The 14,091-nt window shown below is 48.4% G+C and overlaps 1 protein-coding gene across 1 annotated transcript in view; it reads right to left on the minus strand.

Annotated features, from left to right (window-relative positions):
- The window catches only part of LOC126548262 (histidine ammonia-lyase-like), a 58,116-nt gene that overhangs the window by 12,834 nt on the left and 31,191 nt on the right, over nucleotides 1-14,091 (minus strand). The window contains exons 15-16 of the mRNA XM_050196417.3: nucleotides 11,065-11,204; nucleotides 9,863-10,338 (exon numbers count right to left, since the gene is read on the minus strand). Of these exons, the coding sequence (XP_050052374.1) occupies nucleotides 9,863-10,338; nucleotides 11,065-11,204 (616 nt within the window). The remainder of the gene's footprint in view (nucleotides 1-9,862; nucleotides 10,339-11,064; nucleotides 11,205-14,091) is intronic.

A 14,091-nucleotide genomic window follows, 5' to 3' on the forward strand; every position in this document is an offset into this window, starting at 1 on the left:
GCTGCTGTGGGCACCTCTATGCAAAGCCTCTACAACTTCAGGCCTCGAGTAAACAATGATAACTGCCACGGTAGAAAAATATTTATTCATTTACAAAGGTCCCTTGGGATGAATGCTGCAGTGAAAATGACAAAACTTGCCCCTTGTAAGAAAGTGAAATTTTTTTTCTTTGTTTATAGAATATATGCTTCTCAAATTATTGTTTCTGTCATTACCCAAGAATTGTCAAGCTTACTATTGCTCAGATCACCCACTGCCCCCAACCACCAGTCCTTCGTTTGATTTGTTCATTGATTTTCGGCAGAATGGCATATGGAGAAGGGGGGCTCGCTTAAGGTCCACATAGTGTATTCTAAGAATGGGCATAATGTATTGAGCGCAATAAGATGTCAGTTCTACAACCACTGCCTCTTTAGATTTCACATTGAGTTCTTACTCCTTGCGCCACCTGCTCATGTGTCTCATACATATATGCGACCTGGAACGCACCCAACAACACTGTTCATGCATCATCGATGGTCGTTAACACGGTGCATGTTGCTATGCAGGGGCAATATTTTGCACTGGAAGTTGTCAGACATCAGTATATATGTGTGTATTAGAGTGTGCTAGCATATGGTATAATCTTGTACACTATAGTATGCGTGTGTGCACATGCAGACACACAAATCACACCACACGCAGTTATCTTAATGTAACAGAATTTTAAAAAATCACCTGTAGAATATAGCACAAATCTACTAATAGCTGGATTACTCAAAGAGGAAGACATTACTTACACTGGAAATCAAAACGCATAATTGACAAAATTTCACTTATCAACTTCAATAATTACATTAGCGCACATATGGCAACACTCAGATTGTAGCCAGTGATTTCAGAAGGCTCATTCACTTGGAAATTAGTTTTGAGCTAAGCGTAGTCAAATTTGAGGTAAAAATCCATGGTTGTTCCACTTTTTAACATGCATTTTTATGCAATGGACCTCAAAAAATACTGGAACACCAATGTATATTGTTGCAAATTTTGGGGATCAATATCTCGAAACTGGTGTGGCTTTGTTATATCGAAATTTCGTTGTATTTAAATTCGGCCTTCTATGCAAATAAGTACAGTCGCCGATCGGTTTTTCTTATGCGGAAAGTGGTCGCAGAATTTTCCGAATTATTGGACAATCGAAGAAAGCAAAATTGAAGGAGAAAATTCATTTTGATGAATTTGGGAGTCGGCGACGAATGATACGGTTTCAAGCCACATCGACAAAATCTTCACATCCGCGGTACGAATTAAGCGAAGTCAGCCACGCTTTCGCGTGCACTCCGCCCCCGTGGCTGATAGCGTAGCCCGCACTGGGATGACGCTATCGTGAAAAGCGCCGGCTGCGAGGAGCAAATGCCTCGGCTGCCTCTCGCTCCAACGGGTCACCGAAACTCGAGAACCCGCCGTGGTTGCTCAGTGGCTATGGTGTTGGGCTGCTGAGCACGAGGTCGCGGGATCGAATCCCGGCCACGGCTGCCGCATTTCGATGGGGGCGAAATGCGAAAACACCCGTGTACTTAGATTTAGGTGCACGTTAAAGAACCCCAGGTGGTCGAAATTTCCGGAGTCCTCCACTACGGCGTGCCTCATAATCAGAAAGTGGTTTTGGCACGTAAAACCCCATAATTAAAAAAAAAAAAAAAACTCGAGATTACGCAACCTGTAATACTAAACGCGCGGGAAGACAGCTTACATGATGCCCTGCTGTCTTGGCACGCCCACTCTTTGCACACGCGGCAGATTACCTCTAAAGCAAGCTGCGCGGCTGCATATGTGCTCAGCCGTGCTTAAAGCCATGCACAGCCACGGCCGAGCTCAAGCGCCCCTCGCGCGCTTGATCGCGTTACCGCGAGCTCGCTCCCCGCTCCTCTCGTGAAGCCACAATCTTTCTTGTCTCACCCTCGCACACTTTCACTCGCACCTAAAGTACAAAGCACGCGGGGCGCGATATTATCGCACTTGAACTTTATAGGGAAAATGATGCCGGCTCCACTTCGGCGGTCGCTCTTGTCGCGCCGCGCGCCATTTGAGAGGTGCCGTTTGCAACAGCCACTTGTAGTTCAATCATTTGACCGTCTACGTCCGCGGAAGTTTCCATCTATTCTTTCGGCATTCCTTTGCGGCGGAAGCGAAATTTCGGTATATTGAAATCGCATACACACTTCGTTATATTAAGGTGGTTATATATATATATATATATATATATATATATATATATACACACACACACACACACACCGTGTCCCAGTTAACTTGGACCAAGATCTTTAAAAAACCCAGGAGATCTAGAGAAATCGTACCGACTGCATAGTAGCGGCAGTCGTATGTACTTACAGCCAGTATTTTTTCATCACAAAGTATTAATTTGTTAATTGCTTTTAATTAGTGAACTTTTAATGATTGATTGAATCGGAAACATATTAATTACAATATATATATATATATATATATATATATATATATATATATATATATATATATATATATATATATATATATATATATATTGTGACGAAGAAGATCGGCACGCTGAAGAGCCCGTTGCCATCGCATGGCTTGTACCCAGTTCGCTCTCTGGCTGCGCCCTAGCTGCTGGTGCTGCGTTTGTCGCTGCTGCTCTCTGCGACCCGAATAAACCTCTTTGCAATTGGTGGAGCTGCTGGCTGCTACAGAAATTCTGGAACTTCGCAATCGGACACTGCAGCCCGTCTTCATTATGCCGGAAGAAGGACCACCACACCACAACCCGCTACCCCGGCGACTGCCGTGGTCTGCCCCGGCCCGTTGCGTCAACGCGATGCCCACCCATCTTCAGCGGTACCGAAGACCATGACGTAGAAGACTGTCACGCTGACTGCGACCGGGTGGGCATCCACAACCACTGGGACGACACCAAAAAACTCAATTACGTGTCGTTTTATTTGAGCGGTGTCGCCAGCGTGTGGCACCGCAACCACGAACGTGATCTGACGACGTGGACGGCCTTCAAGACTAACGAGACAGAGGTATTTGGGCGCCCCGCGGTTCGCAAGCTTCGCGCAGAGCAGCGTTTGCGTGGTCGTGCGCAGCAGTGCGGGGAGACATTTACCAGTTATACAGAAGATGTTGTCGACCTTTGTAACCGCGTTGACGTCACAATAGATGATGCCGAGAAGATCCGCCATATCTTAAAAGGCATTAAAGACGACGCCTTCCAGATGCTCTTGGCGAAAAATCCGGCGACAGTCTCTGAAGTCGTCAGTCTCTGTCAAAGCTTCGACGAACTGCGCAAGCAGCGCAAACCCACCCGCAAGTCTCCTCCTCAGGCCACTTCAATGTCGAGCTTGGCTGTTGCCCCGGATAACACTTCGCTGCTGCTACAGATCAAAGAGTTCGTCCGTGAAGAGGTGGCTCGTCAGCTTTCTCTCATTCCACTTACGGCCAGTCGAGTTCTCCGTTGGCGCCCGCTCTCCAATCTGTCATCAAGGAGCAGGTAGCCGACCACATTTCGCCTTCTCTCCAGCAGGCTCCGACTGCCGCTCCCCTGACGTACGCCGAAGTCGCTGCGAGGCCTGCACCACAGACCTACGGTCCCCTGCGTCCGCCTTTGCGCCCGCCAGTATCTCCTCCAGTCCGGCCACTGGTGCAGTATGCACGACCTCAAGACCATTGGCGCACAGAAGACGATCGTCCGATTTGATTTTATTGTGGCCGTGCTGGACACGTGTTACGTCACTGTCGCCTCCTCACACCGAACGTCCCCAACAATGTGCGTCCATATGCGCCACGTTTCCAACAACGCCGCAACTATTCGGACAGCTTTGAATCTCCTCCTGCCGTCGAGACCGCATTCTGCGCTCGCCGTTCATCTTCTCGCCGCCGCTCCCTTTTCCCCATGCTCCGTCGGCGGAGCCCTCTGCGCCAGGAAAACTAAAAGTCGCAGTTCAGGAGGCGAGAACTGCGGTGTCAGCGAAATGTACAAGGCCTCACACTTCCCCGAAAAACGTTATTGAAGTCGCAATAAAAGGATCATTGACGCTAGCACTTGTCCATACCGGCGCTGCACTTTCAGCGATAGATGCCCGTATTTGCCGCAAGAAAGGAAAAGTGACGACGCCGCTTTCTGGACTGTCCCTTCGGACTGCCAACGCGCAGCACGTCGAGCCATCCGGCGCCTGCACCGCTCGTGTCGTCATTCAGGAGGTCCTTTATATCATATAATTCATCGTGTTGCCATCATGTTTACACGACGTCATATTAGGTTGGGACTTTCTCACCACACATCATGCTATCATTGACTGCGCCCGCGCCGAAATCGAGCTGTTTCAGTTTTCCACCGATATTATCACTGACCACAAAAACCCTTGTCGCAAAATCGCCGTTTCAGAAGACACCGTTATACCTGCGTGGTGTTCAGCTCTTGTCAGTATTTGCTGTGACTCTAGATGACGGCACGGTATTCTTCGCTCCGTGTGAACTCTTATTTCACCGCCGTTCACTACCACTGCCGTTCGCTGTCCTCGAGTTAAAAACTGGCGCCTCTCTCACGTGCGTGTCAAATCCATCGTCCGAACCAATTACTTTACGCCGCTGTGAAAGCCTTGGCAGAGCAGAGCCACTGGCCTCATCTTCAATATTTGACACGATGTACGACTCAAATTATCTTGCCGCTCTCGAGGCATCGCCTCCTCAGTCACTGCCGCGTTCTTTTACGCCAGCTATTCCCAGTACGACCACGCAGCGCGACGAACTTCTTCACTTGTTCCAAGGCTTCTTTTCCTCTTTTGACTGCCAAGCAACATCACTCGGCCGCACAACGCCTGTTTCGCACACTATCGACACTGGGAGCCATGCACCCATTCGACAGCGTCCCTATCGAGTATCGGCGACTGAAAGAGGCGTTATCAATGACCAGGTGAACGATATGCTCAAACGCGGTGTCATTCAGCCTTCTAGTAGTCCCTCGGCATCACCAGTCGTCCTAGTTTAAAAAAAAAAAAAAGACAGCACCATACGATTTTGCGTTGATTATCAAAGGCTTTACAAGATTACCCGAAAAAATGTATACCCGTTGCCACATATCGACGACGCACCTGACTGTTTGCAAGGAGCGGAGTTTTTTTTCCTCCTTAGATCTTCGATCTGGCTACTGGCAGGTGCCCATGGCTGACTGTTCTAAAACCGCGTTTGTAACACCAGACGGCTTGTATGAATTCGCTGTAATGCCGTTCGGTCTGTGCAACGCACCCGCAACCTTTGAACGCATGATGGACGGCATCCTGCGCTGCCTGAAGTGGCATACTTGTCTCTGCTACCTCGACGACGTTGTGGTCTTCTCCCCTAATTTTCCGACCCATCTTCGCCGTTAACAGCAAGTTTTGACCTGTCTCCGGAATGCTGGTCTCCAGCTTAACCTAAAAAAGTGCCTATTTGCATCTCGAAGACTGGCTATATTAGGCCACGTTGTCTCCAAAGAAGGCATTCTTCCTGATCCTGCTAAACTTCGCGCCGTATCCGAATTCCCGAAGCCCACTAACTTGAAAGCAATACGCCGCTTCATTGGCCTATGCTCCTATTTTCGACGTTTCGTACGCAATTTCGCTACTGTGATCGCACCACTCAACCAACTTCTCCAAGGCGACAATGAACTTACTACTTGGTCGGAAGCCTCTGAGGATGCCTTTACGACTCTTCGTCGCCTACTCACGTCTCCGCCAATATTGCGCCATTTTGATCCAAGTGCACCTACAGAACTTCACACTGACGCCAGTGGCGTCGGCCTTGGTGCCGTGCTCGCACGTCAGAACAATAATGCCGAATACGTGGTCGCTTATGCCAGCAAAACCTGAGGCGAATTACTCAGTAACAGAAAAATAGTGCCTGGCTATCGTATGGGCTCTTCAGAAATTTCGCCCATATCTCTACGGTCGACCCTTTGACGTGGTGACGGATCACGCTCTTTGCTGGTTGTCTAACATCAAAAACCCGTCGGGCCGCCTCGCTCGGTGGGCCCTCCGCATCCAGGAATATGATATCCGCGTGGTCTATCGCTCTGGACGCAGACACTCTGACGCCGATGCCCTCTCGCGCTTCCCAGTTACTGCAGACAGCAGTACTTCTACCTACAGACATGATATCTCACCACTTGACATCCTGGACACGGCCTCGGAGCAACGAAAAGACCCATGGATCGTCATGATATTCGACTTTTTGTCAAATCCTCCGGCAGCTTCGGCACCTCGAGCGTTACGCTGACAGGCGCAGCATTTCACCATCCGCGACTGACTTTTATACCGCCGAAACTGCCACAATGACGGCCGCACATGGCTCTTAGTAGTGCCCCGCCACCTTCGACAAGATTTATGTTCCGCTTTTCACTCTGACCCGCAGTGTGGCAACGGCGGAGTGTCAAAAACCTACACACGGCTTCGCGTATACGATATTATTGGCGAGGGATGTACAACTTCGTCCACAATTATGTGCGCTCCTGCATTGCCTGCCAACGACGCAAATGTGTCCCGCATCTCTCCACCGCACCTCTCCAGCCACTTCCCTGCCCAGCTCAGCCATTCGACCGTGTCGGCATTGATTTATACGGGCCTCTTCCATCTACTGGCGCTAGCAACCGATAGATTGTTGTGGCCGTAGATCATTTGACACGATATGCTGAAACTGCCGCCTTGCCTGTCGCATCAGCAAAAGACATCACCTTGAGTGCACCAATGCTGTCTGTCTGAGTAGTACGCATAACACACAGCGAGACGTGTTTGCTTGAGTAGTTCTTAATTGTCCGCCATTGTTCATAACCTCCGAGAAAGTTCGCATTATCATTACCTCACACGGCACATCGGATCGTGGCAGAAGTGTTAAACTTTAATTGAATTATAGGGCTGTACGTGGCAAAACCACAATCGCGTTATGAGGCACGCCGTAGTGGCGGACTGTGGATTAATTTTGGCCCCCTGGGGATCTTTAACGAGCACCTAAATCTAAGTACACGAGCGTTCTTGTTTTTCGCCCCCGTCTAAATGTGCCTGCCGTGGTTGGGATCGAACCCGCTACCTCGAGCAAATCCATAGCCGCAAAGCTACCACGGCAGGCACAGAAGTGTTGATTTCACGCGTGACTGCTTCCGTAGCGCCGCTTAGACGCTACGGTGCTTTAATGCGGCTATGCGTCTGTGCGCCGTGCGTCAGTTGACCGCTTGACAAATTTGCATGGTGTTTATTTTTCAGAAATAGCAGGAAGGTACTGCACCATACCTTAAATTTAAATGTATCCAGCTTGTCCGCAACCGCTGTCGTGTCTAGCAGTGGCGCTAGTCGCGTTTCGTAGTCTTCTGACGCCGCCTTTTCCCTCACCCGCCCTCCCCACATATATGAGAACTGCGAGCGAAGAGTAGCAAGGCTGTCATTCACTGGTAACAATAAAATTCAAACAGCGCTAAACGACAGGACCAGAATGAGGAGGAACGAATGAGGAATAGCGCCGTGTTTGTCTCCTCCTCATTCTGGTCCTGTCGTTTAGCGCTGTTCGAATTTTATTGTTACCATGCAACACAACTCGCCCAATCCGCTGCCCTTCTGTCATTCACTCGTTTCGTGGCTGCGTTGGTTCTAACCATTATCTTCCTCCTCTCCCTACCTCGTCTATACCGTTCTATCTCCCCTCTGAACCACTGCACGTTAGTAGAAAGGTAAGCGCTGCCGTTTATGCAATGCTTTTGCGGAGTCACGGATAATTACAGCTGTCAAGATGCTATTGTGGCGACACCTAGGGAACTCCAGAGGGTATTGTGACGACCATCGATGGAAAGCTCCAAACGAGTTTCGCGCGTCGCCCTTCGTCTCTGCGATGCTCCTGCTATTTATATGCACGCTCTGAACCACCTTCCGACGTGGCGTGCGAGACAGCAGCAGCAGTATTGGAAAGGTGGAAGAAAAAGGCAAAGAAAGCTTCACTTTAATAACACATGAATAAGTGATCAAGGCGAACGGAAAGAGAAATTCGGTCATAATGCAACAGCTATATACGGACACGATAAGTATGAGATAGTGCGAGAGGTGTGGAAGGGATGTTTCCAGAGTCACTTTTGGAAACATTTTGTAGTGTAGTAGGGTAGGAACCAGGCAAGCCTCCCATTCTAACAGCTAATCTTATTTTCATCTCTATCACGCATGTTACTCTAGAGTTACTTTGCACCTGTAAAAAACACCGGCCGCTCGATACCACATATGCATACTTCAGGCGTCATCTACAATGTAGCTAAACATGATGCAAATGATCATGATTCATTGTTAATGTCACGACAAGTAGCACAATGTCCTGAACCCTTGTCGTCATATACGTTAAAATGGCATCCGATAACTCTGATCACGCAGCCCTCGTCAGCGAACAATTGTCCATTGTATCTTTCGCTTTTTGTGCTTTTTCACACAGTACACACAGCGTCAAAATAGACGACTGTGTCTGCCCTCCACAAACTCTTACTCAGGGCGTCCCCCCAACGCTCTATTCTTTCCTTATTTCTGTTCATCTTAGCTCCGGATACTTCCAGAGTAGCTTGGTGCGATTTCCGACCTTAAACATAAAGTTTACGCGCACGGTATTACTTCATGTTGCGTCCGCAGCTCACGCAAGCATAACAGAGGTAACTTATTTAGTTTTCTCGACATAGTGCCCAGACAGAAGTGATGTGCAGAGTGCTGGACCAATTGGACAATCGTCCACTATCAGAACTAAAAGCTTTAGGTCAGTGCTCCCAAAGAACATCCGCGTTGAAGGCCTTATACCTCTGACCCACGGGCAAAAGTAAGGTCCTTTGCAGTAAACGCCTTTTGTTACTCTGAAGGACCCTTTAGTGAAAGGAGTTGCGCCGATGACACACGGCACCGCACCAAAATAATTTAGGTGGTTCCTCAGATGAACGCTGCAAAAAAAGTAAAAGAATATAGCGCTGCTTGTTAGAGCAGCAAGAGAGAAAACACTTTGAAAAAACCGCCTATGTAGATTACATTTAGGGATTGTAGAACCTAAAAACATCTTTTTTCCATCGTTGATGGCTTATAATGCGCATATTCGTATATTTTCTTTATGTTTTTGCGTTCTTAGCAACTTACATTGGCCCAGGAACTATGGACATGTTTTACTGTGCATGCTGTTTATTATGGTGCTGTCATGGTACTGCCCACGTTTCTGCCGTCCTTTTTCATGTTTGTGTTGGGATACGAGTGACGTGGTGCGAGCGTTTGAGAATACAGCTAGAGTAAATCTTCACTGTTCGACAAATCGCATTAACGTTAAAAATTAAAGCATTTTCGCAAGATAAAAAAATACTTATGGGGTACCGTAGTTTTGTGACAGGTTTCCTTCTAATGACGAGTTGTTCACGCTGTATGCGACAGTAACGCCATTTCCGCTCGAAAAGTAGATGCGCGATGAGGACTCGCAAAAACCAGTGCCTGTCCCGACTGTGGCGCGTACTAGTCGATTGAACACGCTGTTCCATGGCCTCAGGACAGTTAAGAGGTCCAGTGAAAAGTTAGACAGGTACGATGCCCGTGTTTTTCCTTTTCTATTTCTCTTCCGATTTACAGTGAATCACCACTACTGGCAAATGGGATGCATGGATTTTATATCCAAAGGTCCCTAATTAATATCACGCATGTCATCAACCGAATATCTCAGCCTCGGAATGACCTTTACAAAGGACAATCTTCGCATTATAGAATCCTTTGTTCAGAGCAAGATCGTCTATCTTTATGTCAGCCTGACCTATACACAGGAGAGTTGACTTATGTAGTAGCGTATTATTTGTAAGTTCACCCGGTTAGTGGCCACTCACTTAACGAACATGCGGACAAGCTTGTAGACGGCCTCCAGGGGAGCAGTGGTCTTGAGCGGCCGCAGGAACTCAATGGCCTGGCACGCGCACAGCAGCTCGATGGCGATGATGCGTTCCACGTTCTGCACCACCTGGAGCGCCTTGCGCGCCGCGAAACCACCCATGGATACGTGGTCCTCGGTGCCAGCGCTCGTGGGCACCGAGTCGACTGAGGCGGGGTGGCAAAGCGCCTTGTTCTCGGAGACCAGCGCGGCCGCCGTGCAATGGGCGATCATGAAGCCCGAGTTGAGGCCGCCGTCCGCGACCAGGAAGGCCGGCAGCTCGCTGTACGCTGGGTTGATGAGCCGCTCGGTGCGCCGCTCGCTCATGCTGCCCAGCTCGTGCACGCCAATGGCCAGGTAGTCCAGCGCCTTGGCCGGGTACTCGCCATGAAAGTTGCCGCCGGAGATGATCTCTCCTCGCTCGCAGAACACCAGCTGACAGCGCGCAGTTCAGGATCGATATTGTTGCGTGGCCGCTTTGCCGCAGCCGCCCCAGTCAAGCCTTTACCGTAAATTCGCCTTAGTGTATGCCAAGCGCACATGGTGTTTTTGGCTGGGACGGTTGCGCTAGAGCAGGGGTCTCAGACACGCAGGCCGCATTCGGCCGCCTGCCGAGCTTTTGCGCGCGTCCCGCGGGGCCCTCATCCGCATTACCTCGCAACACATCTGCATTGGTTGTGCAGCCCACCCGATGCTTCATACGAGTGCTTGAGGACCCTGCTCTAAAGGAGTCGGCAGCGATTCAACCTTGCGGCATACCGTTTTCAATCCCCAGCACCTCAGCGAATCCTCGCCTCTCCGTTCCCCTCCCATGTTATCTTCATCCACTGTCATTTTCTTTAAGATACAACTAATATGCAGTGTTAGAACTTGCGTGGTGCGGTTGATTTCGATGGGCGAGTGATGGAGAAGGTTCTGACGCCTATGGCTTCGAGTTCCGGGGCAGCATATTTCGTTCACCCTCCCTTTTACGCCCTTCTTTCTTGCATCCGCCGCCCCGAACCCCTACTCCTCGTCATTTCCATGATGCCTCCTGACAAGAGTGCAGACATTTTGACATAATGTTTTTCTCTTTCTCTCTAACTCATGTATTGAAAACAGCAAGCAGACTATCTAGACCCAGTTTACCCGCCACTAAGCGAGCAAGCTGCAAGAGGATACGGGGTTGTCCGTGGCGCTGTTCATTTCAGTAGTGATGATGCCACGGACAAAGTCGATGGTGTCATGAACAATGCCATGTACCTGCGGACAACACCGCAGCGTGTAGGCATCCTGTACACGATGACAGAACCGGTGGCTCTCTGCAAGGCAACCACACAGGCCAGTGTACTAAGCCCGTTCACGCGTGTGACGCGATCACTGCAGCGTGTAGCGCCATTAATTGAATGAGGGGCAGGTGTGGGTTTGGCGGAAGGGGGGAGGTTAAAAGGACGGGAATGAAAGCAATGCAGCAACAAGCAGCAGGGATGGGTTACTGAGAGTGCAGCGCTTAAGCGATTTTATTTTCGCGGATATGAAGTGTGCCAAAACAGCAAGAACTATTTTAAAGTGAAGCTTCATTTTTACTTGCTTCTTCCTCCTACTTTGTGGGTGCTGTCTTACCGAGTTGACCAACTAGGACCACTGGGTATGTTCTACCGGGTAAGTTCCCGAATTGACAACTCGGGCGCTGCGTATGTGGTATATATTTGCCCGTGCAGAATAAGAGGCAGGAAGTAAAGAAGTCGGTAATCGAAAATTGAAGTCGGCTACAGAAGCAGCCGAGAGTAAAGAAGTGAACAAAATGGGACCAGAGAATGTATTGAGCTTGGAGCGTTGAGCTGCAGAGAAGTGAAAAAGTCGGCTACAGAGAAGCGAAGTATGAAAAAAGAAGTGAACAAAAGGGGGCTAACGCAGCATTGAGCGAGGAGCGTGGAGAAACTGAACAGAGAATTGAAGACATCGGCGATAGAAAATTCAAGTCGGCTATATACAAAGAACTTCGTAAAATTACATTCCATTTGTGCCATGTTGCACAAATATTTCCGTCATTAGCCTTACGTCTGTACAAGATTTGCGTTAACATTTGCAAAAACATCATATAGAGCTTCGCTTAACGCCGATTCCCACATAAGCGTGGGATCCGCCGGATTTTCTGCCTGTCCGGTTGTTTTGGCTCAGCGCAAGAAGACAGGACACAGGAAACAAAACACAGCGCAGTTTTATGTCAGCATTGTGTGTGCTTCGCCTCTTTATGTCTCCTTGTGATGCTTAATCATGTACTGTTACTGACTATCAAAACAGATGAAGATTGCTTTCGCTGCGCGAGCAAACATTTCGGCAATTCATTTTCTATATAGTCAATTTTATTGCAGAAACTCCGGCACTCTGCGTAGGTTTCAACTGTCACGGGGCAGTGTAGCAGGCACTCTGTAGCAGCAATGACAATGCAAAGCTATAGAGAATAGGACGTATACCTTGCTTCTATCTATCCACATTCTGAGGGTCTCCAGTGCTATCGAAAGCCCGCGACAGGGCCCGACAACACTTGCGGTTACGCGCGAAGTGTCCTTCGAAGGCGCCCAGCAACACTTTCACCACACTTTTTTGATGCAACAGGGAACTTTGTTGCTCTAATGGTAACTTCTTTTTTCGACCCTTTCAAATACCCGCTATTGTTTTTGCTTTTTTGCTTCGGCGACATTATGGGTGATTAACGCGTATTTGCCAAATTCCTTTAGACGTCGCGATCAATCAGTGCTTGCTCGCGAACAGAAGCCAATTCCAGTGCGCACAGGGCTGAAGAAAGAAAACACAGTAAAACAAAGGCGACCCACAGATAACGGCCGTGCTTGGATGAGCGCCTGAACACGAGAGATCGAGGGCGCCCTCGTGAAATCCCTGCAGCATTGCGAATGCTACGAAGCATGCTGTGGCAATCAGCAGAATGTGCAGTGAATGTCGCCGCGGATCGTTAAGAAGCTTTAGGTCGGGCCCAACTCCGATGCCGCTAGGGCGTTTTTATGAAACATGCCGCATTAGAGAGAGAGTTGAATTCTAGTGACTGTAGGGGGGGGGGGGGGGAGCGGAACTTTGATTTTAGGCCTGAAATGTTTAAAGGAAATTTTCGAAAACAGGAAAGTTTGAAAAAGATAGAAGCACGCAGTTTACAAATTCGTAGCCTTGCACTAAGAACAGATATTGCAGTTCTGTCAATTGAATCCGTTAGACCATCCAAAGCGGACAAGCTTATTGTATCAAATTATATCTTACGTGAATTTGTTACAATGTTTACAAGGGCTTTGCAATCAAAAGTCCTATTCACATATTATTTGTCTACTTGAGAGCCATTTATTGTCTGCTTTAGATGTACTACTATTATGTTCAATTTACAGAATCGTGATATCGTTTTTTTATTCTGGAGCCGCAGAGTCGTAAACTTGATAGCTTCGTTTTCTGTAAATTTGTGATTTTCAACACTTTTTAATAAAAAATTGACGACCTAAATGGGAAGTTTGCTACCAACAGCCACAAGATTTTAACCTTTTCTTTTAAATGCAACGCACCTCATAAAAGTTGGTGCAATGGTTGCCAAGAAGAACGATTTCTCATTTGCCATGTATTTAGAACCCCCGAGCTAAAGCGTAACTGTGGATGTCCAACTCACTTTTCATTACACTTTAATATCACTATTCGCGGTATGTAAGAAATTCATTCGTTCAAATAACTTTATTCAGTGCCCTGCGATTTTGTGGGGTGGGCCTGGACCCCGCCTAGGTTTTGGCCAAGGGTTGTTGGCCCTTGACGGCTTCCTCGGCTCGCTGGACGGCCCAGAGTTGGTGCTAAATGTTGTGATATTATTCCAATATCGGCGAGCAGAGAACGTGGCTGCAGTTGTGTACGTTTGCTACTATTCGTTAGCGCGAAATCCTTGTTACGTTTCAGCGCGTCCAGCCTTAGCTTCTACAAAGGTGCGTATTTTAGCAAAAATGCGGCGACAAAAGCGACCTGCGAAGCAGGAAGGAAGAGGGTGAAATGTCTTTTGAGTGTCGCTTCGAAAAAGGCGAAGACAGCGAAAATGCAGCACGGCCGCCTATCACTAAAATGAGCCTTGTCCTCGATCTGGGGAACCGCGGCTTCGACGCAGTTAAAGGAAACCAGGAGAAAGTTCCAACCTTTCGCTCTTCGCAGCTATGATTGCACAAAGCG

The sequence above is a fragment of the Dermacentor andersoni genome, chromosome 1 (genome assembly GCF_023375885.2).
Source record: "Dermacentor andersoni chromosome 1, qqDerAnde1_hic_scaffold, whole genome shotgun sequence".
In the NCBI taxonomy this organism is placed as follows: domain Eukaryota; kingdom Metazoa; phylum Arthropoda; class Arachnida; order Ixodida; family Ixodidae; genus Dermacentor; species Dermacentor andersoni.